The 23598-nt window shown below is 47.4% G+C and overlaps 1 protein-coding gene across 1 annotated transcript in view; it reads left to right on the plus strand.

Moving 5' to 3' along the window:
- The window catches only part of LOC105700089 (fibroblast growth factor 17), a 52575-nt gene that overhangs the window by 23572 nt on the left and 5405 nt on the right, over positions 1 to 23598 (plus strand). Inside the window, exons 2-3 of the mRNA XM_012425674.1 lie at positions 15685 to 15730; positions 18429 to 18561. Coding sequence (XP_012281097.1) covers positions 15685 to 15730; positions 18429 to 18561 — 179 coding nt within the window. The remainder of the gene's footprint in view (positions 1 to 15684; positions 15731 to 18428; positions 18562 to 23598) is intronic.

Here is a 23598-nt window from a genome sequence, read left to right on the forward strand (position 1 = left end):
CACTTTTCATCGAATTGAGGGCACCGAATCAATTAGGACTTAACAACGTGAATATGGAGGCTGTAAAGAAGGTCCCTACACCCAGGAAATTACATTTTCTTAAACAAGATTTAAGAAATGTCTGCGATGAAATTTAAAAATAGAGGAAAACTTGAAATTTCATTTGTGTGAGACCTTCCTTATAGCCTCCACATTCGCGTTGTGGATTTTGAACCGACTCGGTACCCCCAGTTTGGATAAAAGTTTCATAATGGAGACTTTTGCATCCCCTTAAACCGTGCTCCACTATTTTGCGAGTTAGCATTTACCTGGATTTCATTTTTACCGAAGTCGAGGCGGCGTGTATGGGCCATGGGGCCCAGCGCGAGGGCCCGTTGGCGAGGACCCCCCGCGAAGAGGCGGCGATCGCTCGCGCGGAGACGCTCCTTTTGACGTCACGGATTATGTCATCAAAAAAACCGGAACATGTTGCCATCGGAGCCTGGCTCGCGCGAATTAATCCCCTCGCTCACGGCGTTTTCTCCTTATTTGCATTTACACGGCATCGATATTTGTAGAGTCGATTAGGCGGCGTCTCGATTGTTTGCTCGGCGAGAGGCTGCCGGCGGATGAGCGGGCTCGGCTCGTAAAAAGCGCCGCGACGGGCCCGCCTCCCTTACGGGCCCAATTCAATTCCCGAGCGACCCCTTCGGGGCCTTTTCCCCGGAGAAACTTCGCTACGAAGAGAGCCAGAGAGAGAGAGAAAGAGAGGAAAAGTCGGAGTAGCAAAATCGAGGGATCCAACGAAAGGGGAAAAGTGGGCCCTACGCGGTCGGAATGGGCCAGGGGTGGGCCCCGAGAACGAGAGGGGTCCTGGGCGTGGCGGGCCCGGGTCATAACAAATAAGCCGAACGTTTCAATCCCGACGTAAACGGGGCAGAGGGCCTCCGGGGGCGACCGCCCCTGTGGGCCTTGTGGGTCTTGTGGGTCTTGTGGGCCCTTTGGGCTAGGATCGCCCGGAAAGCAGCGCCCCTTGATCCGTTATAAATTATAACGGCGGACACGCGGCCTTTAAGGCAGCCCGGCGCTCCTCCCCCCTCGTAATTGATTGCTGCTTAGGCCAAGTGAAAACCCGGCACGGGGCCCGTTCTAAGGTATAAATTATAATTGAATTAGCCTGAGCTCTTAATAAGACGCGGTCGGGCCCCGCAGTGGAGACGCGCGGTCGTAAGGACGCGACCCGTCGAGCCCGCGTCGCGTTCTCTGCCTTTCCGCCGGGGCCTTACGATCGGGCCTCTCTCTCGGGCCCCTCGCGGGCCCCATAGGGCCCTCTCTCTTGGCCGGTCCACCTCCCGCGAGGTTATTTACTACGGGGGCGGTGCTGGTGAGCGTCTCCGCGAGATGCGACTCCTCCGCGCGGGGCCGCCGGATTCTGGGCCCGACGGCTACCAGGAGGGCCTCCTCTTCGGGGAACCCGGCTCGAGCGGGCCCCTCCAGGGTGGTCGGAGTTTCTAATTTCGAAACTCCTCGTTTTGCCGGGAAATGGGGCCCAGCTAAGTGGACCGCTCGCCGCTCCGGAACAGATGTCCGGCCGTACGCGCACGGCCATTACGAGTCGTGATTAATACATCGGGCCCCGCGGAATGGCATGCGAAATCCCGACTCCTAACCCCGGGAGGTGGCGGGCCCCGAAGGACCCTTCGACCATTTTTAAGAACCCCATCTCGAGGGCCCATCGGAATTTCCTTCGTCCTTTAGCTTACCTTCCTCCCCACCATCTCGCCATCGGGCCCAATTTTGGGATAAGTCCCAGCGACCTCCACTTTTTCTCCGTGTCGATCGATTGTATCGCCGCCGAAGGGAAGCCGATATCGAAACTGGGACTCGTCGCTCTATATGAGATTACTCCGTCACTGGGTCCGACATGGCGCCGAGAAAAACAAGGCCCCTCTCGCCTGCAATCACGCGGCCGTGTAATTAACGAGATAACTATCTGCACCGCGAATTCCGGCGGTGTAAAACATGTACCGGGCCCCATGACGACGGATTCCCTCCGAGTCCCCTCGAAAGTGGGCCTTACCGCTTTTCCGCTCACGGGTTCCCCGGGACGCCGCTAAGGCGGCGATACCGGGAACTCGTCGAAATGAGGCAAACAGAGTGTCAGTAAAAATAGCCGGGATTCCAGGAGGTCGGCGGTGGCCACCGGTGCGAAAAGTCACCAAAAATATCCGCCATGTTTAATTCATGCCCGCTCGTCCTCTACCCACGCGAATTCGCGAGATAAGCGACTCGCGGCCCACCTGAGGAATCGTGAGAAAATTTCCCTCTAATGGGAAACATCAACATTGATACATATCAAAGATGTTAAAACATGACCATATAAAAGCACTTGGAAAAATCTATAAACTAATCTTAGAAAAAATTTTATCGGTGTCAGGAATCACCTGAGGAATCGTGAGAAAATTTCCCTCTAAAGGGAAACATCAACATTGATACATAACAAAGATGTTAAAACATGACCATATAAAAGCACTTGGAAAAATCTGTAAACTAATCTTAGAAAAAATTTTATCGGTGTCAGGAATCACCTGAGGAATCGTGAGAAAATTTCCCTGTAAAGGGAAACATCAACATTGATATATAACAAAGATGTTAAAACATGACCATATAAAAGCACTTGGAAAAATCTATAAACTAATCTTAGAAAAAATTTTATCGGTGTCAGGAATCACCTGAGGAATCGTGAGAAAATTTCCCTGTAAAGAGAAACATCAACATTGATACATAAGAAAGATGTTAAAACATGATCATATAAAAGCACTTGAAAAAATCTATAAATTAATCTTAGAAAAAATTGTATCGGTGTCAGGACCTTTGTTATAGCCTCCGTATTAACATTGCAAAGTTTGAAGCGATGCGGTACACCCTCTCCTGAGAAAAGTCTCAGAAGCGGGATCTCTTTGACGCCATTTTCATAATGTCTTAAGGGAGCGGGACATCCGTCAAGACTCGTGGATTTCGTTTCCCCTTTGTTTCCCTTCCCTCGGGATTCGGGAGCGGCCAGGGCGGGAAGGGGTTCGATCGTTGAACCTGAGGGAAACGGAGCGATCAGCGATACTGCTCGTAAATCTCCCTCTGCTCGTAAAAACAAAGGAGAATTTCGGGAACACCGAACTTACCCCTCGTAGAACGGGAAGAACGGGAAGGGGAAGACGCGGTCGCGTGCGCGGATACGAGGGCTGGATTCGGGGGATGATTCCTGTTTATCGTGGCGGAGCTCCTTTAATGAGGACTTCACCGATGCTCCGCCATCGACGACCCCCGTTAACTTCACGTGTAAAATTTAAGTTCGACGGGAAACGACCATTCCGGAGATTGGAGAGTTTCCGTGCAAAGAAACCCCCTTAAACCCTGGTCAGCAAGCGGCTATCTCCGAAAGTGGGACCAGCGTCTGATCATCACCGAGCTAGATCCACTTGGCACTGAAATCCAGATCCCAAGGGCCTCCCGCTTAAAATGAGGATTGCAGCCCCCTTTAATCGACCCTGGTTGGCTATTCTTCAATTAAGGCGATGCAAAACACGTTGTCTATGAAGCTTTTCTGATCATCACCGGGCTAGATCCACTTGGCACTGAAATCCAGATCCCAAGGGCCTTAAGCACAAAATAATGATTTAATCCCCCCTTAATCGCCCCTGGTTGGCTATTCTTCAATTAAGGCGATGCGAAAGACCTCGTCTATGAAACTTTTCTGATCATCACCGAGCTAAATCCACTTGGCACTGAAATCCAGATCCCAAGGCCCTTAAGCACAAAATGTGGCTTTAATCCCACCTTAATCGCCCCTGGTTGGCTATTCTTCAATTAAGGCGATGCGGAAGACCTCGTCTATGAAGCTTTTCTGATCATCACCGAGCTAGATCCACTTGGCACTGAAATCCAGATCCCAAGGCCCTTAAGCACAAAATGTGGCTTTAATCTCACCTTAATCGCCCCTGCTTGACTATTCTTCAATTAACCCTTTGACTACGGAACCCTTTCGACATATGGGGGAAATTCATCCATGCTTGCGAGCAACATTAGACTAAACGTCGGACGCCTTTAAGCGCCTTTAGTAGCCAAAGGGTTAAGGCGATGCGAAAGACCTCGTCTATGAAGCTTTTCTCCGATCTGGGTGTACCGAATCGCTTGAAACTGTACAATCGAAATATGAATACCATAAGGAAGGTCCCGATACCCATGAAATTTCATATTTTTTCAATTTGTTTATAAATGTTATGAAGATTTTTTTGTACGAAATGAAATTTCACGGGGGTCGGGACCTTCCTCGTAGTCTTGATATTTTGATTGTAAAGTTCGAAACGATTTGCTACACCTGATTTTCGTGAAAAATCGGCGTCGCGACGCTAGTCGGTCTCGCCGGTGTCCCTTGCTCGTTAAGAAGCGACCGGGAGGCGTCGCGTGGCGGCTCACGGGAAACCGGGACGTGATCCTCGTTTAGTCCTGCCCACGTCCCGGCGGGACTGGCTAATTAAGAAATAAGTCGGACCACCCGCGACGACGCGGCCCGCGGCGGATAGAGATCCCCGTCCTCGTCCTCGGCCTTGTCGATGTTCGATAGATACGCGATCGTCCAATCCGACGCGTGCCTTTCCCCGGGAAATATTCCTTCACCCAGTGCCAAAGAAACATTTTGTCAACTAAAAGAAATAAATTGGACGCAACATTTCTTCAGAATCATGACAATTTAGTTTGAGTCTGAGTTGAGTAACAATTTCTTCAATCGTATAAAGAGAAATTCTTCGGTACCGTTCAAAGGAATATTTCTTTGGTTTAAGGACGTTATTTTTTGGCAGCACGAACGGGAGGAACAGGATCGTCGAAGTTCCCGGAGTCGATCGGGACTAATTGGAGGGATCCTCTCCCACGATTGGCGATCGATTCCCCGCGAATCGATCCACCGTGACGAAGTCCCTCCTCTCGCCGAGGGCGGACCGCCGAGAAGAGCTGTCCCCGATTCGAGAGAGCCGTTCCTTTCGATCCCTCGATCTCTCGATCTTCCCGTCCCTCGGCCCCCTCTCCGTATTCCTTGCACGGCGCAAATCACCCGCTAATTGCATTCGAGACGACTTGCACGCGCACGGCGCACGCGTGAGTGCATCCGTGCGTCCGGAGTCGCCCACACGGACGGGCCAGAGCTAATGGCGCCTCCGCAATTATGCATATCGATGGCCGGCCTCGAGACCGGGATTGATTTCGCAGCTAATTCCGACCAACCACCCGACTCTCTCGTTATCACCGAGCTGGTTCGTCCTCTTCGACCAACAGCCTCCATTTGGCGAGGAGGGAGGCTCCTAAAACTCTCTATTTATCTGTTGTGTGTAAGATCGAAGAATAGATGCGATATTTAGATTACTTAGGCGAGGCGCTCTAGTTTGAGTATAATGAAGGGGGGTGTAGGTGCATTTTGGGTCGAGTAAGGCCCAAACGGGCCCAGGGGCGCGTGGGTCGGACCGCGCCACGCGTGCACGCGGCCGTCTCCCAGGGACGTCTCGGGTATCTCGCTAATCCTGCGTGGGACCGATAAAGAATTTATTTATACTCGGCCCGTGGCAGCGCATCGATCGTGGGCGATTTCGACATCTTCGATATCGGGCCCGATAACGGGCCCCGCGCCTCGCTGCCCTTTCTGGGTTACGCTGACGCGCAATCGTCGAGATTTAAGGCGGGACTTCTGACATCCGACTGCTTTCGCCGATTGCTCCTCTTTTCCCGTTTCATTGTGCGTTTCCCTGGTGAATTTATTTAGGGACTTTATTTGTGGAAACGATCGCTCATTTTCTGGGGGATTTCGGACGGTTTTTATAACCAGAGAGAAAGAGTAGGCGTACCAATATGCGGATGCGCCCTAAAAGTGCGGCTTTCTTGTGACTTTCCATGGTGAATTTATTTAGGGACTTTATTTGTGGAAGCGATCACCCATTTTTTGGGAGGATTTTGTGACTCTTCGTGGTGAATTTATTTAGGAACTTCATCTTTGGAAGCAATCACTTATTTTTTGGGGGATTTCGGACGGTTTTTGTAACCAGATAGAAAGAGTAGGCGTACCAATATGCGGATGCACCCTAAAAGAGCGGCTTTCTTGTGACTTTCCATGGTGAATTTATCTAGGGACTTTATTTGTGGAAGCGATCACCCATTTTTTGGGGGATTTCGGACGGTTTTCACAACCAAAGGGAAAGAGTCGACGTACCAGTCCCGAGGGTAGCGATCGATCTCTCGAGACTTCTCGGGTTGCGGATGCGCCCTAAAAGTGCGGCAGGGCCCTTGTGCGGATTCTCCTTAGTCTCGTATGACTAACGCCGGGGGCTGACTCATCGTCGGTCATGGCCGAATATGAGAATGGCGCCCTTTTTTTCCCCATGCATTTCGACGAAATCGCCGCCACCTTGTATCCATGGTCGTTGAACCAACCCGGGTTGCGTCGAGCGCGTGTGCCCCCGACCTCTCGCTTCTTCTCCGGAAGAGAGACAAATCGCTTCTTTTGACCCGCTCCTGAAAGGAGGCTTCGATCCCGGCCGTGTTCCCGGCTTTCCTACGCCATTAACCCCGGTGGTTCGATGAACCCTCGGGACGGAATTTCGAAATCCCCTCGAAATGTTTCCCTTGCGTAACCAACGATGAAAGAAGCGCTCCTTGGAGTTTCGCACCCACTCCGAAAAGAAAAAAAGAAAAAATAAATAAATAAAAAGACCCACCGACCCAAAGAAATATTCTCTCGACTACTAAGTAAATATTCTGACGATTCAAAGAATAATTACTTCGACTTAAATCGACGGCGATAAATTGTCGCTACTCCTAAGAAACGTCTCATACAGTTCATTCGAGTTGACCCTAGTGAAATTATTCATTCTTCTTCGAACTAACAAAATATTTCTATGACAAAATAAATGTATCTCTCGTTCGATGAGATTTCTTTTCTTCTTAACGTAGAAATTCATAGTCTAGAGTAATCAAGTAACCGTATATTCACCCAGATTTCGGAATCTCCTGGTCACATTGATCGGACTTTCTCGTTAATAACCAGAGATCTTTTAACCAGACGCATCTAGTGACATTAGGCGGAACTTTTTTTCTCAGCGTAGAAGAGACCTATGGAGAGGATAATCTCCGGAAATGATTTTTTGAGCACCAGCGAGGACCATTAGAGATCAGAATTGTCTATAGGTCCGCAACGAGACCCTGAAGAGGGCCCCCTTCTTTTCGGTGGTGCTCGATGGTGTCTTCCTCGTCGCTCGGAACCGTTTCCGAGGTTCCAAAGTGGAACCCGTTCATCTAGGAAGGAACTAGCTCGGTGTTGGTGGACGCGCTGGGTCTCTTCAAGTAGGAAGAAGAGGCGCCACGAGTCCCGTCTCTATCGGCGCCTCTCGATCCATTTCGCAGTAAGCAGAGCGAAGTAGGCCCGTTTCTTTGGGTAGTGATGTCACCAGCCCTTTCCCTCTCGTGAAAAGGAGGGCCTCTTGTGAATCATTCAAATCGGATATTAAACGACGACCTTAACGAGGCCGAGTCATGCGCATTACGTGGCCGGGCCGGGAATCTCGGCTTTTTATCGCGCCTTTTTATATCCGCTTCCTCTCCGCGAGATCTGTCAACGAGTCGGTGAAACTTCTCCCTTTCCATTCAATTCCGGGGCGAGATACGAAGAAGCCTTAAGGTGAAGTGAAACATCCTTCAAATCAGTCGATTCGAATACAACACTTTTTTTTTAAGGGTATTAGACCAAATTGTCCGAAACTTTGACACATCACTCCTGATCATCTAAGAATTGTCCTGAAACATTGAAAATTTGGATTTTTCTAACAAATTTTTTAACCCAGTCCAGACCAGAACCAAAATGGCGTCGAGCTCTGATATTTCGATCAATATACAATTATCGAAGGCTCTGATATGAGAATCGAAAGGGTCAGGACAATTTTACGACAATTTAGAACACTCTGGTAATCGATAAACTCGCACTTGAACGGGATAAAGGCAAAAAAAGTGTTGTATGCGCTTCTTTGCTAAAACGATGGGAATACGAGGTCTCGGAGTGAAAATTTAATTGACCTGGAAATCACAGATGGCGCAGGGGGTCCCTCCGCACTCAATTAGGGCCCCAGAAAGCATGAATTCAGAGGATTTCTGGAGTTTTACTTCGATTTCTTTATAATTATTGTACGTAAACGACAGGTGGAATATGCCATTTGGTACAATACCCAATATAATTCGACCCAGCTGTCAATATAAAATCGAACGTCGGCAACGTAGGCATAGACACGTGTTTTACTTCACCTTAAGGTGGGACGAAAGTGGCATCAATCGCGATCAGTCGCAGCCATATGAAGCTTTTCTCCGAAGTGATTGTACCGATTCGCTTGAAATTTAACTACACGATCAAGAAGGCTCTAACGAACGTCTCGGCACCCGTGAAACCTTGTTTTTTAATACATAATTCTAAGGAATATCGATAAACGAATTGAAAGAAATTGATATTCCGAGAAATGATGTAGCAAGCGATTTCATGCGCCCGGTTCGGAGAAAGGTTTCATAAACGAGACCCCTTTGGTAGCCCCTTAAAACCTGCCAATTCGTTAATTCGTTTACAGGCTGATTCAAGGAACGCGAGATGTGGTACCTCTCTTCATGGGGGAATGTCGCGATGGGGTCCGCCGGAGAGCATTAATTTCCCCCCTTCTTTATTTCTCCATAAAACGCTAAGTAAGTTACGGCGTATCTCCGGGGCCTCTTCGACGGATATCCCGTGGGTTCTGGGAATTACATTTATTACCCGTGAATTACCTTTCCCCAACGTGGCATTCGAAATCACTCGGGGGCCCGCTCTCTCGGGGCCGTATCACTCCCGGATATCGCTCAAAGTCCCCTCGGAATTTTCCTGGCGCACCGAGCGGGCCCAAAGCCGCAGCTATCGGCTCGAAGATGAATTCCAAAAACTCAATTAACGGATAGTTCCCTTCTGGGGCCCGATCCGTAACGAATGGGCCCCAAGCGCGGGGCCCGATGGGCCCTGATTCTGGGCCTCGCGATATCCTAAGAGCTTCGGCCCATTCAACCCTTTTAACTTGTCCAGTTAACCTCGAGAAGAAAGTCCCGAGAAATTCCAGATATATTCACGGAAACGCCTATAAGGCCCACTTTGATCGGTGAACTAAAATAGGGGAAAAAATGAGGAAACAAATGAGAAAGAAATTAGGACAAAATTTGAAAAAATTCCCCAGGAGCCGGAGAAACATGGCGAGTCATTTTTCCATCTCGAGGGAAAGACTTTCCGCGGTTTTCCCGGGATTTCTCCGCACTTTTCGTCCGACCCATCTCGGCCATAGATTATATTCGAACTGAATCGGCGCCCCCCCCCCCGTAACTGCCGTTCCGGACTTATGTTTATGGTGGCGCTTCACCGGGTCCTCGTTGCCGTTTTTCCACGTCGGGGGTCGTCCATGGTCTCCGGGCCCGGAATGGATGCGACGCCGGCGAGGCGTCGCTGCTCGCGGGGCAAAAACGACGCCGGGCGTCCTCCTCGCGTGGGCCGCGCGCGCCGCACTTGACGCGCGTCCTTTCGAGCCCATCGGTTTCTGCGACCACTTCTTCAAGATGACGCCGACGACTTCCCCATACCGCGCAATTTATTTAATTATGACCTAGGACTCGTAATAAAAACACGGCTCCGGTTAATGTTACTACCCTGAGATAAAAAAAAGTTGGCGGACTCGAAGAGATATGCTCCGTTGTAACGATTCCTGCGTTAGGTACGTCGGAAGAGATATGTCAGATCGAGTAAGAGAATGATTTAAAATCAACAACAATTAGTTCAAGTCGACGTGAATTTTTCTGCTCGACGATATCATTGTTTCTTGAATTTACATATGATTCAGACGACGATATATATACATATATATCTCTGTTTCGGTCAACAATGTATATTTATATTGTAAAGTTTCAATCGATTCGGTACACCCAGTTCGAAAAAAAGTTTTATAAACGAGACCTCTTTGACGTCACTTTCACATCACCTCAACGAGGAAATCTGATTGATGTGGTTATAAAAAATAGTTATCGTTATCTGCGGATGAAATTGTCATTGAATTTACCATAATATTAACGCAACTAGGTGGTATTCTACTGAAAATATCTGACACCTTTAACCAGAAAAATGGTAAAAAGGCAACCGAGGTTAGGGTTATTTTAACTGGACTTCTTATCAAGTACGTATTTATGGAAAATGGCTGGCAGATGGGGAGGTGATTTTTGGAAAAGTTGACTTTTAATGAAGAAGAGATATGGCCCTACTTTGTAGAGAGAAAGAGGGATGCTTTTGGTCCATTGTCACGCGGGGTTCCTCGAAGAATCGGGCTTTAACTGAACTTTTTATCAAGTACGTATTTATGGACAATTACTAGCAGATGGGGAGGTGATGTTTGTAAAAATTGACTTTCAATGAGAAAGAGATGTGGCCTCACTTTGTAGAGAGAAAGAGGGATGCTTTTGGTCCATTGTCACGCGGGGTTCCTCGAAGAATCGGGCTTTAACTTGATTTTTTATTAAGTACGTATTTATGGACAATTACTAGCAGATGGGGAGGTGATGTTTGGAAAAGTTGACTTTTAATGAAGAAGAGATATGGCCCTACTTTTTAGAGAGAAAGAGGGATGCTTTTGGTCCATTGTCACGCGGGGTTCCTCGAAGAATCGGGGTTTAACTTGATTTTTTATTAAGTACGTATTTATGGAAAATTACTAGCAGATGGGGAGGTGATGTTTGTAAAAATTGACTTTTAATGAGGAAGAGATGTGGCCCTTCTTTGTAGAGGGAAAGAGCTTTTGGTCCATTGTCACGCGGGGACCGGGTGACTCGAAGAATCGGGCCGATGGTCCCTCGGCCCATTGATGGTCGATTTCGCGGTCTACTACTCAATGAAGATGTCCTTCCTTTGCCGTGACGGGGGCGACAGTAGTTCTCGGCCGTGTCGGTCGTAAAACGAGTCTAGGGGCGTTCGGATTGAAAGAGGATTTTACGGTACCACGCGCGGACACGCGCGTGGCCTCCCGTTTTCTCCTGAATGGCGCGAACGACCGTATACATCGTATTTATATTCTCTGTATANAGGAAATAAAGAAAAGAGGAAAGTGAAGAAGCTAGGTCGTCTCGGCACCCGGCCGTGAAGCAAATTGACGGGGACACCTACGCCCCCGTAGAGAAAAATTAAAACTTGCACTTCTGGCGAAAAACGGATAAAGTTCCTACCCCTTTTACCCTGACAATTGCAACGACAACGAAGATGTCTTAAATTTTATCGAAGACATGATTACGAAAGACCTTTGTTTAGGAAAAGTGCTTCCTAAATATCCAGAGGAATTTCCAGAGACCAGTGAAATTAATATCGGTGACATCATCTAGATCGACTGGGCGAGTCGGTGCATCTTTTCAGTGCAATGACTTGAATTGTTTCTATGCGTGTTGCGCACTCTGTGCAGCAGTTCTTTGCACGTGGATGAAAATTCCTGAAGCCCGCAAGATTTCTAAGATTCCTAAGGCTCGCGAGATGCATTAACTTCCTAAGTTCATGAAGTCCCTAAAATTCCTAAGACTCGTACTGTTTATATATTCTTAACACTAGGTTTACGGGACCCGTCAATTTGACGGAATTCAAACTTCGAAAAGAAATACCGAAAGAACCATAGCATTAATTTTAACCATTTTTATATCGTAAATTAATCATTTCATCCAAAGAATTTGTACACGCAATTATTTTTTCCTAAGCCTTCTAATTATTAAAATCTGTATGTAGTATACCTATCTCTACGAAACCCGTCAAATTGACGGACTAGCTAATTTCATAAACAATCCATATATATTTGCTTCGTTGCAGGGAGTGTAAGGCGAAGATGAGAGTGAAAGTTTGCATTGAAAGTGGAGAAATAGAAGGATCTTCAGATAGGGAAGAGGAAAACATCTTGAAAGGGTGTCGTAGCAAGAAAAGGATGCGCATTCTTTCTAGTTCCGACTCCGAGGATGATAGGACGAGCATTCCAATCATTTCCGTGATAATTTTTAACAAAAGGACTTTTTACTTATCAATAATTAATTTCAACGTAAAGCCTAGTGTTGTCTAATTCAGACTTAATTTGAATGAATCGATTTTTTAAAGAGAATGCGTGTTTTCGTTTACCCGTCAATTTGACGGATGCTCGTAGAAACAGGTATATATAAAACGCCCGTAAACCTAGTGTTAAAATTCCTGGAATCAGGAAAAATTGGTAAAATTTATGTAAAAAAAAAAAAGAAAAGGAAAAATGATGGGTTACCAAAACACGGCAGCCTAGGAGTATCGAGGCAGAGCGTCGCGACGCTAGCTGCGCAATTACCCGTGCTTTTTCTCCACACAATAAGTGCGCGTCCTCGAGTCGGAGGAGAGATATCCTCGACGGCGATCGAGGCATCCGCAGGCGGGACACAAAGTGGTCCAGCTGAGGAGAGCCGGCGAGGTCGGGAGCCGCGTTTTTCATCCGGCGGCCTATTCAAGTGTTGGCGGTTTTTCACACGGCGACAATCCCCACTGAAATCCCTTTTAGGCGGGCCCCCACGTGCCGGGGTGTCGGGGAAGGATCCTCTCGGATTATTCGCCATTCCCGGTGTCGATCTCGCGCGGACCGGCTCCGCGTTCCGTCGACGTCGATCCGCGATAGATCCGCGTCGCCGACGTGTCCGGGTCTGCGGTTTAGAAACTCGAGGAGGCGGATGTCGCGCCGAGGGAAAACGATCCGCGATCCGGCGATCGCTCGATCGGACGGCGCGCAGTGAGTCGGTCGCGGAGTCGATCAGCTGATCGATCGCCGATGATCACCGACGAAGGGATGAGCCGCCCTCTTGGAGGCTCGCAGAGATGAGCCCTGCCTTGCGGTGAGTCCGTGCCCTGAGAATAAAAAAAGAAACCTTCCTCGTCCCCGAGGAAATCCCCCGATCAAAGGTGTCCGATGAAACGTCCGAGTACGTGAGATTTGAGAAAATCGAGGGGGGAAAGGAAGAAAAAGAAAAAATGGAAAATCCAGGAATCCGTTCTCTGATACTCGTCCCCTTTCCTGGAGAAATCGAGAATGAAACGGCTCGGCGATCGTCCGAGGTCGAGCCGGTCCTCGAATTTTTTTTCAGGAATCCGTCCTGGCGCCCACGAGGTCGTTTCAGTTAGACACCTCTTTTCTCGGTACCGGGCGAGCCGCGTTTGCGCAACTTCTCTCCCGACGTCCGTATATATCCCACTCTCGCGGGATTTCTCGAAAAGCGGACCGACCGCCTCTTCTTCGACCGTGGGAGTAGATCGGTCCTCGGAACCGATCCCCGACTTTCTCGCGGGTGCGTTATCGCCGTGCCGGGAACGCAGGGTTAACCCTTTCGTTACCTTGGACGAGATATCTCGCGACCCAATACTGGCCGATTAACGCTTTTGACGAGATATCTCGCAACCCNAATCGGCCAGTATCGGGTCGCGAGATATCTCGTCCAAGGTAACGAAAGGGTTAAACAATTGAGGCTGAAGAACTCGGCACGGCTCGATAATTGAGACATGAAAGTGGCATCTGAGGGCTCGTATAAAAGAATCTCTTATTTCACTTTCATATCACCTTAACACTAGGTTTACGGAACCTGTCAATTTGACGGAATTCAAACTTCAAAAAGAAATACCGAAAGAACCGTAGTATTAATTTTCACCATTTTTTTTATCGTAAATTAATCATTTCATCCAAAGAATTTGTACACGCAATTATTTTCTTTCACTTTCATATCACCTTAAAATCGTGAAACTCGAGACGGGACTTCCACCGAGCCGAGCGCGATTCGCCGCGGGTCGACCGCGCGATTGTTCCGCGACGTTTGCTCGAATGGACGCTTTCATATCCGGAATGCAAACCCTGGTCGGATCCGCGGCGTGACTGAAAACCGCGAGAAAGAAAAGGAAATTAAATAAATCTGACGCTCTTCGAGAAATCCCACGTTTTGGAGTATTTATAGTATTTGGAGTAGTTATGGGCGAGGAAATGGATTTCACGATTCTCATTACTGTGAATTATTTTTCCTATTATCCAATGATTCTCATTACTGTGAATTATTTTTCCTAATATCCAAACCCTGGTCGGATCTGCGGCGTGACTGAAAACTGCGAGAAAGAAAAGGAAATTAAGTAAATCCGGCACTTTTCGTGAAATCATACGTTTTAGAGTATTACTAGTATTTGGAGTAGTTATGGACGAGGAGAAATGGATTTCACGATTCTCATTACTGTGAATTATTTTTCCTATTATCCAATGATTCTCATTACTGTGAATTATTTTTCCTATTATCCAAACCCTGATCGGATTCGCGGCGTGACTGAAAACCGCGAGAGAGAAAAGAAGATTAAGTAAATCCGGCGCTCTTCGAGAAATCCCACGTTTTGGAGTATTTATAGTATTTGGAGTAGTTATGGGCGAGGAGAAATGGATTTCATGATTCTCATTACTGTGAATTATTTTTCCTATTATCCAAACCCTGATCGGATTCGCGGTGTGACTGAAAACTGCAAGAAAGAAAAGGAAATTAAGTAAATCCGGCACTCTTCGTGAAATCATACGTTTTAGAGTATTACTAGTATTTGGAGTAGTTATGGACGAGGAGAAATGGATTCCACGATTCTCATTACTGTGAATAAGTTTTCTACGTGGCAGGCCGATGGTAGGAAATAGTTTAAGGAAAGTTCCTTCGTGGTCTGTCGAGGTGCAGGTGTATATGGTTTACCTGTGCTCTCCGGTAACGGAGGCGATTGCGCAACTCCACGGCGGTCGTGCCGAGCCGGTAGTTCGCGAACTGGGTTATTATTACTTTTGCAATCCCCAGGGAGGAAGAACTACGGCCTGGGGTTTAGCAATCTTATCCCGTCCAATTAACTGGCGAAAATCTTTGAGGTTAGCCCATGACGATTCGTTTCGTCCTGGCCGATCGCGTTCTCCAGGACCAACCTTCGTTAAGGCGGGATGAAAGTGCCATCTACAGGAGCAATTGTTAATAAAGCTTTCCTGCGAGCTCGATGTATCTAACCATTTCAAGCTTCACCACGCGAGGGTGGAGGCCCTAAGAAATATCTCGACCCTCGCGAAACTTCGGTTTTTGTAGAAAGATAAGAAATAATAAAAAAAAAAACAATTCCCGCGGGAAAATTTCAAACGATTCGATACACCTGGTTCGGAAAAATGTTTTATATACGTGACAACTCGGAAGACACTTTCGTATCACCTTAACCGGGAGAGGCAAAGGGCGGCTCGTCCCTTTGAGGCTCTACGCCGCTCTTCCTTCCCGCAATTAGTTATAAATATATTATTTATCGACGACGAGGGGACATGGTCTTCGGCTTCGACAGCGTGAGAATACGCGGCGCGCGTTCGTCATCGTCTCTTTGCGATCACCCCGACTCGGCAGGACTCTCTCTCGTTAACCCTTCCTTCCGAGGAACCTCCTCCGAGGCTTGGCACTTCGGTATCTTCTCCGAGATGATCTTCTCGGGCGCTTAAAAGCTTCGCCCTTCCTTATTACCTTGTCGTGCCCTGCGGTATAAACGTATTCCCTTCCTCGATCCGTCGACCTGGAGGACCGAGCTAACAGTCCTCTCTTCTGTTCCAGGTTACCACAGCTTGCCGTCTTAGCGAAGATTTTGTGCCTCCTGATGGTGAGTATCTATCCGAGGTGCACTAACGAATTACTTATCCTTTAAGAAGTACATTTTTATACCCTCGGGATATTTTTCGAGTTTTCCCGCGAGCTTTAATACATTTTTGGGGCTTTATCGGAGGATTTAGCGACTCCTGGAACACCCTGAAGGAGCCTCTAGGGTGACTGTGATCATTTTTTTGTGCTACTTGATGGGCTGTGCCCATTTGACATGCACCGAGTTATCGTTAAGAAAATCCGTTTTTATACCCTCGGGACATTTTTTCGAGTTTTCCCGCGAGCTTTAATACATTTTCGGGGATTTATCGGAGGATTTAGCGACTCCTGGAACACCCTGAAGGAGCCTCCAGGGTGACTGTGATCATTTTTTTGTGCTACTTGATGGGGTGTGCCCATTTGACATGCACCAAGTTATCGTTAAGAAAATCTGTTTTTATACCCTCGGGACATTTTTCGAGTTTTCCTGCGAGCTTTAATACATTTTCGGGGATTTATCGGAGGATTTAGCGACTTCTATAACACCCTGAAGGAGCCTCCAGGGTGACTGGGTCAGATCGACGATAACCCCGGCCTGGTGAGAATCGCGTGCTGGGAGCTGCGGCGATTACGTTGGCGTCGTGCCTACCTGCCGCAGATTAATGATCGGCGTCGGCGCTCCTACGCGTTTACACCTTGCCGATTTATATCGGAGCAAGCGTCGAGTGCTCCTGGTGAGATCTCGACCTGAGCACCCCACATTGCGCAGAAGCGGGATCCATCGATCCCCGGCGACCCTTCGATCGATTCTCGATGCCGATTAAATTAACTCAAATTAACACAGAAGACAGATTGCACATAACTTTAATATCTTAAGGCGATCCGAAACATGCGTCCGAGCACTCCCATTCGAGAATGATTTTGTTCCCATTCGTCTGACATTTGACCATGTGGAAAAGGAAATTTCATTTTAATTTTACAAAATTAATTCGCAAGCACTTTTTAATCTCCTTGTGAAAATCGAGATTTCGGATGTACCCTTAATGTTTTCATGCATTTCATATTTTAATATCGGAGAGATTCAGGGTATCTCGTCTTATCGGTCGGTCATTTGGTTATTAAAATAATAAATCATGGTTACATAGAATGAACTGAAATTTCAGTTTCCAAAAATTCATTTATAAACATTTCCCAACGTTTGTATAGAAATTGACATTTCAGGGGTGTGCTTTCGACTCACCTTAATATTTCCATGTATTTCATATTTTAATATCGGAGAGGTTTAGGGTACCCCGCTTTATCGGTTGTGGAAGGGGGTCTTGTCATTTGGTTGTTAAAACAATAAAACGCAAGAGGACCGCCATGACGAACGGCCAAGTTCGACGGAAACGCGGCTAAGTGTTTCTTCCTCTGGGCCCGATGATCCAGAACCGATCAAGATCACCGATCGCGATAATAGCTCGTGCCCGGCCGATAAGCGGTCAGATTCGAATCTCGCCAAACGAGATTTATGCATCCTCCACCTATGGAGTAATGATCGAGGGCCCAATAAATAATTAGCGGCCAGCGAATCGCTCAAGTCGCGACTTCCGCCTCTCTCGCGATTATAATCAGCCAAGACTGGCGCGAGTGATAAGGACCCTCTGGGGGAGACCTCGCGTTTTCGGGGGACTTTTCTCTCGCTAATGGCAAAAGGCGTCGTTTGCAAATCGCCGAGGAGTTCGACGCATCTCGAGGCCGAGGAGAAGGCGATATTCGCGAACGACTATGGCGGCGCCGCCGGTCGTAAAATAATAAACCGCAAGATTGTTGGGAAGATGAGGAGCGCTCCCTTTACCTGGCTATCATCCGAAGTCCCCAGCAGTGCTGGGACATCGGGCAAAAGAATACCGATGCTTTAAGGTGACGTGAAACCCCTCGAGGAACTTGATCGACGTCGGTAAAGAAGACTTTTTTTTTCGAAATACGTTGCCGACGTTCGTTTTTGTATTTTGACAGCTCGGTCGAATGATATTGGGTATTGTACTAAATGGCATACTCCATCTGCCGTTTTCGTAATTTTCCAAATTTTTTAAAGTATCAGGGTAATTCCTAGGTACTTCATGTCAGAGTCATGTGTCAAAGTTTCGGATAGGTCTATCTAGTACCCTTAAGAAAAAGTGTCTTATTTGAATCGAATGATTTCAGGGGGGTTTCGCTTTAGTTTAATCACCGGTGTGTCGAAAAACGAAATACCACCGATAAGCAGGGAAAGTGATATTCACTCGATACTTCCGATATTTTCACCGAATGGTCAGGATTTATTCATGTATTTTTTAACTTTATCAGAGCACGACCCGCGTATATGTGTTTTTATCAGTAACGAGAAAGCGTTTCCATATTGCATTCGATTAATTCATTGTAAACGGTCACTCCATGATTCTTAAATAAAGAAATGCTGATAGAAAATCCCGTGATTTGAAGGTTAGATTATAATTGTATGGAGTTATTTTTATATTTGTTTATCGTGTAATCTTATTTTTATTCCCGAATGCTGTAAATAAGACAGGACACCGCGGTTACGTGGAGTATCGAAATGAGTAGACGACTGAGGGTATCGTGGTTAAAAAATCGACATGTCGGGATGTAAATACCAATATTTTCGGTATCTCCATGATTTCGGGATCATCCCGGGGAAAAATGAGAGATGCAAGTAAAGACTTTATGCATCGCAATTGCAGGTGGTGATGTGCGGGGCGGTGCCGGCGATGGTGCGCTCCGTGAGTCTCTACTCGACTTGCAGCAGCGGCAACGTTACCGTAAACGGCCGCTCGGTGAGGGCCATGGTGGGAGACGAGGAACACGCACCTTATCGTAAGTACGCTTATCAAAGCCCTAATTAGACAACCCTTTGTCAGTAAATAAGGGACCAAACACATTAACCTAAAAAATTCGAGAGTAAGCGCATCGCTCTCGAACAAGACTCGACTTCGTCAATTTCCTTGCACCGAGAAAAATGAAATTCATCGAACCGAAGAAATATAATTATTTGGACTGAAATAGCTTATCGCAATTCCGAATAAACGTGTCGGGTCTAATTCACTGGATTTAATTGTCAGTGAAACAATTATTCTTTGAATTAACGTGGTGTTTCTTTGGTACCGTTAAATGAAGTATTTCTGCGGTTCGATGAACACTTATTGTTCTAGTTTCTTTTAGTTTGGGATTTTCTGGGGGTTTTTACGTATGCACTCGGTGGTCTTGCGTTATCCGGGGATTTCTTCCAGGGGATGAGCAGGGATTACCGGGTGCAGGGGTCGCGATAGAAGTATCCTGAATTATGGTCGCGGAATCGAAACGCTCGTCTCGCCCCCGGTCGACGACTCGCGTCTCGTCTCGCCTTGGCTATTGTCTTCGACTAGACTCGGTTTGTCTTGCATTGGCACCAGTCGATAGACCCGGTCGTTTCAGCCTTATTTATCGCAGCCATTGCACCGGGCTAGGACCTCCGCGGATTCCCGGCAGTTTTCAGGGCCATTGTCGCGGGTCTCCGCATTACTCCCGAGACTTTCCCCTGTTTTTCCCGGGATTCCTCCTCGAAGAATTCCTATATTCTCTCCATCTTCTCGAGGTCTTTTTTCGATCCTGATCGCTGATGATAAAAATCCGCAATAGAAAGGTTAGAATAAAAATAGGAAAATCTTGAAATCGGTGCTTCGAATCTCCATTCTCTGAGTATTCCCCTGTTATCCTAGGATTCCTCTAAAAAATTCATATTATATATCCTCTCCCGATTCCTGGGTACAAAAATCATGGCATAAAAAGTAAAAAAAATGGTTAAACAGAATAGAAAGAGAAGAGGGTGAAATCTCGAAATCGAAGCTTTTCCTCTCTTCTTGCATTTTCCTCTTCCCAGGATTCCCTAAAAGAATTCCTATTGTACAACCTCTCCTCCTCTCCCGATTCCTGGATACAAAAATCATGGCATGGAAATTAAAAAAAAATGGTTAAACAGAATACACAGAGAAGAGGGTGAAATCTCGAAATCGAAGCTTTTCCTCTCTTCCTAGGATTCCCTAAAAGAATTCCTATTGTACAACCTCTCCTCCTCTCCCGATTCCTGGATACAAAAATCATGGCATGAAAAGTAAAAAAAAATGGTTAAACAGAATAGAAAGAGAAGAGGGTGAAATCTCGAAATCGAAGCTTCGCTTCTCCTTTCTCCCAGCTTTTGCACTTAGCCGGAGGATGCAGGATGGACGGCACAAGGCAGAACTTCCTTGGTCTGCGGTCGGTGTTTTTCGTGGCTGCGGCTTGGTAGCCGGTTGGGAAAGTGGATGAGGCGTCGCGGCGGTTTACACGCACACGGGGGTTTACACCCGCGCCGGTTTACGATCGCGTTTCTATGCTAATAAGCGGGCGTAAACGAGCGGGTATTTTCGTGGCCCTCCGCGGCAAAAGCTTTGCCCCTCGTTACCGATCGACGATCGGCAATCGCCGATCACCAATCGCCTCGTTACTCGTCCGGGAACTCCCTTGCGTGCATACGAACGGCGCCGTATTTATTGAAATGTAAATGCATCGGAGAGAAGAAAAAAGAAAAAAACACATCGGATATTTGCCTAACCCACGTGGGACGGGATTCCGCCCTTAATTGTTCGCGGGGAAATTAAGGCGACGTGAAACCCGTCAAGAAATGCCCTCGACGTCGGTAAAAAGGATTCCTCTAAACACCTAGTATTGGGATAACATTTAAGCCAGTTCGGTGGAGTACCCTTAAAAAAAAGTGCCTTATTCGAGGCGGCCGATTCTTTCTTATTTATTTTGTTATTTTATATTTTTTTTATATCCTAATTTTCAGTGTCAGGATAATTCCTAGGTGCTCACCAGTCATCTGTCAAAGTTTTGGTCAGTTCTATCCAATACCCTTAAAAAAAAGTGTTGCATTCGAATCGACCGATTTGAGGGGGGGTTCACTTCACCTTAAAACCGAGAGCAAGTGCCAGGTCTGAAAAAACACTTGTGTGGAAATTTAGTACTTTCAGTTTTTTCGAATTTCTAAGCGGAACCGGATCCGCAGTTTTATCCAATACCCTTAAAAAAAGTGTTGCATTCGAATCAACCGATTTGAGGGGGGTTTCACTTCACCTTAAAACCGGGAGCAAGTGCCAGGTCTGAAAAAACACTTGTGTGGAAATTTAGTACTTTCAGTTTTTTCGAATTTCTAAGCGGAACCGGATCCGCAGAATCCGCGGACGGGAGGCATGTAGTCCGCTGAGATTTAATTACTCGTGGTACAGGGCCGTAATTACCGCGTCAGGCTGCAAACCAGGCTTTTCACCTGTCGTCTCGAGGGGCCTCTATGAGCGATAGGCCCATGGCTTCCGACCTGTGTCGGCCTTATCGCGCTTTTAGGTGTTAATGATAGGGTCACCGAGTACCTTCGTAACGAGAAAGCCACCCCCCGTTCGGCAGGGTGCTCGGTTTGCATTATGGCTCTCCAAAACGCCGACGGAGCCCACAGTGCCCCTCAACTTCTCTAAACTACCTCTCGAATTCTAATTTCAACGGCCCTTAACCCTTTGAACACGCCACCATTTCCATTTCCACATAGGGAGCCATTTCGACATACGGGCGAAATTCGTCTGACCGTGCAGGCAATGTTGGACCAAACGTCGGGCGCCTTTAGGCGCTCTTAGTAGCCAAAGAGTTAAGGGGATACGAAAATGACAATTTCTCTCGAACTGGGTGCATCGAATCGTTTCGAACTTCACAACATGAATATAAAGGCTATAAGCCCTTGCAAATGAAAATTTTTAATATATGTATAAACAAATTGGCAAAAAAATTGATATCTCACGGTTGTAAGGTTTGACACGGTCCGGTAGATCCTCTTCGGAGATAAGTTCCATCTGAACATGTTCTGCAACGATGCAAGTCGCCTTTGAGTTTCTCGACGAAGTACTTAAGGGGTGCTTTTCATTTCGCTTTCAGGAGGTGAAGCCACTGTCGGTTTTCCTTTGGCAGGGCATCGGGTGGTGAATTCTCGTCGGATAGTTGCGAACCGATGCACATTCCGCGAATGCGATTCGGAGCCGCGAGAATACGTAGAAGTAATATATGGGGCCCGATCCTGCGTTCCTTGGGCCCGGGATCTACGCCGGCCGCTTCGGGCCCTCCCATCGGTTATTATTGGGGGGTAATCGTGCCTAAAAGCCGGTGCCCGCTTTTGATTAAAATTGGCTTTTAATTCATTTGGCAGCCTCTAATCTCGCGGCGGCTGCGATCAGAGAGGAGACTCGAGAGGCCGCGATCGCTCCTTCGGCGGAGGTGGAGGCTGCGTGCCGAAGAGTATCATGAATAAATTCCTCGTGCACCGTGCACATGCTTTTCATCGTAAAACATAATACCAATCGCTTTCAACGAGCCGTTTAAAGGAGCGACGCGCAAGCAGGGCCCTTCAAACGCCGCCGAGCCCTATATGCACTTGCACCTAACGGAGTGCATCTTTTCCCCCTGCCTCAAAAGTGCATCTTGAGTATGATTATTCACTTGAAAACCTGGAAAAGCTGTTTAAAGGAGCGATGCGCAAGTAACGCCCTTCAAACGCCGCCGAGCCCGACATGCACTTGCACCTATGTGCACCTAACGGAGTGCATCTCTTCTCCCTGTCCCAAAAGTTCATCTTCAGTATGATTATCCACTTGAAAACCTGGAAAAGCTGTTTAAAGGAGCGATGCGCAAGTAACGCCCTTCAAACGCCGCCGAGCCCTATATGCACTTACACGTATGTGCACCTAACGGAGTGCATCTTTTCCCCCTGCCTCAAAAGTGCATCTTGAGTATGATTATTCACTTGAAAACCTGGAAAAGCTGTTTAAAGGAGCGATGCGCAAGTAACGCCCTTCAAACGCCGCCGAGCCCTATATGCACTTACACGTATGTGCACCTAACGGAGTGCATCTTTTCCCCCTGCCTCAAAAGTGCATCTCGAGTATGACTATTCACTCGAAAATCTGAAAAACGATGACCTTCGTTCAGAATATAAAATATATTATTCCACATTAATTTGTCGCGTCGGGACTTCGATAAAAAGGAATAAATAGTAGTAAGATAGAAATCGATCGTCCAATTTGTGCGAGAGCCGGACGTGATAAGCGACTCTCGATGTTCGACTTTTCCCCGACTCTTCTTGGTCTGGTTCGCGCGAGCACCCCCTCGGGGGGTTAAATCGAGCAGAGAAAAGCCGACTTCCGGCCATGAATGCGCCGGCATCGATATGCATGGGACCGAGATATCGAGGCCGATAGGGATATTCAATTAATTAAGGGAAGAGACGCGATTAATCGATTCTCGATGTCGCCGTACCTCTTCGTCTCGGCCCCTCGTGCCCTTGGCCAGGAGAGGGGGAGAATGCTCGAAGGAGGTTTACGAGGTAGTTGGAGGATATTCTTGGTGTTCGATGTTGCAAAGTCTCCCTCAAGATCGAGGCTCCTTCGCGTTTATCGAGGTCCGGTGGTCCGGATGTCGGAGAGGTGCCTTCACCCCGATTCTTCCTCAGGGCTCGAGGGGTTATTAAAAATGAAATTTCATGATAGTCGAAACCTTCCTTAGAGTCTCCATACTCACATTGTCAAGTTTGAAACGATTCGGTACACCCAGTAATTAGAAATGTTGAACGAGTACTTCTCGTATGGTACTTTCGTGCCGCCTTAACGTCCCTATTCGGAGGTACTCGACGTGGACTTGTTTCGACGCGGTTTCGTATCGTTCCAGGGTGATTCGAGGTGGAAATTTTCCGGGCCCTATGGGCCCTAGGGTTCCCTCGCGAATCCGTCTCGAGTTCGTTCCCGGGCCCCGGGGTCGAGGCTCGCAGGGTCCGCTAAGTGGCGGAGCACACACCGGGCCGTC

Source organism: Orussus abietinus, unplaced genomic scaffold, assembly GCF_000612105.2.
Source record: "Orussus abietinus isolate OABI.00-Male unplaced genomic scaffold, Oabi_2.0 scaffold196, whole genome shotgun sequence".
In the NCBI taxonomy this organism is placed as follows: Eukaryota; Metazoa; Arthropoda; class Insecta; order Hymenoptera; family Orussidae; genus Orussus; species Orussus abietinus.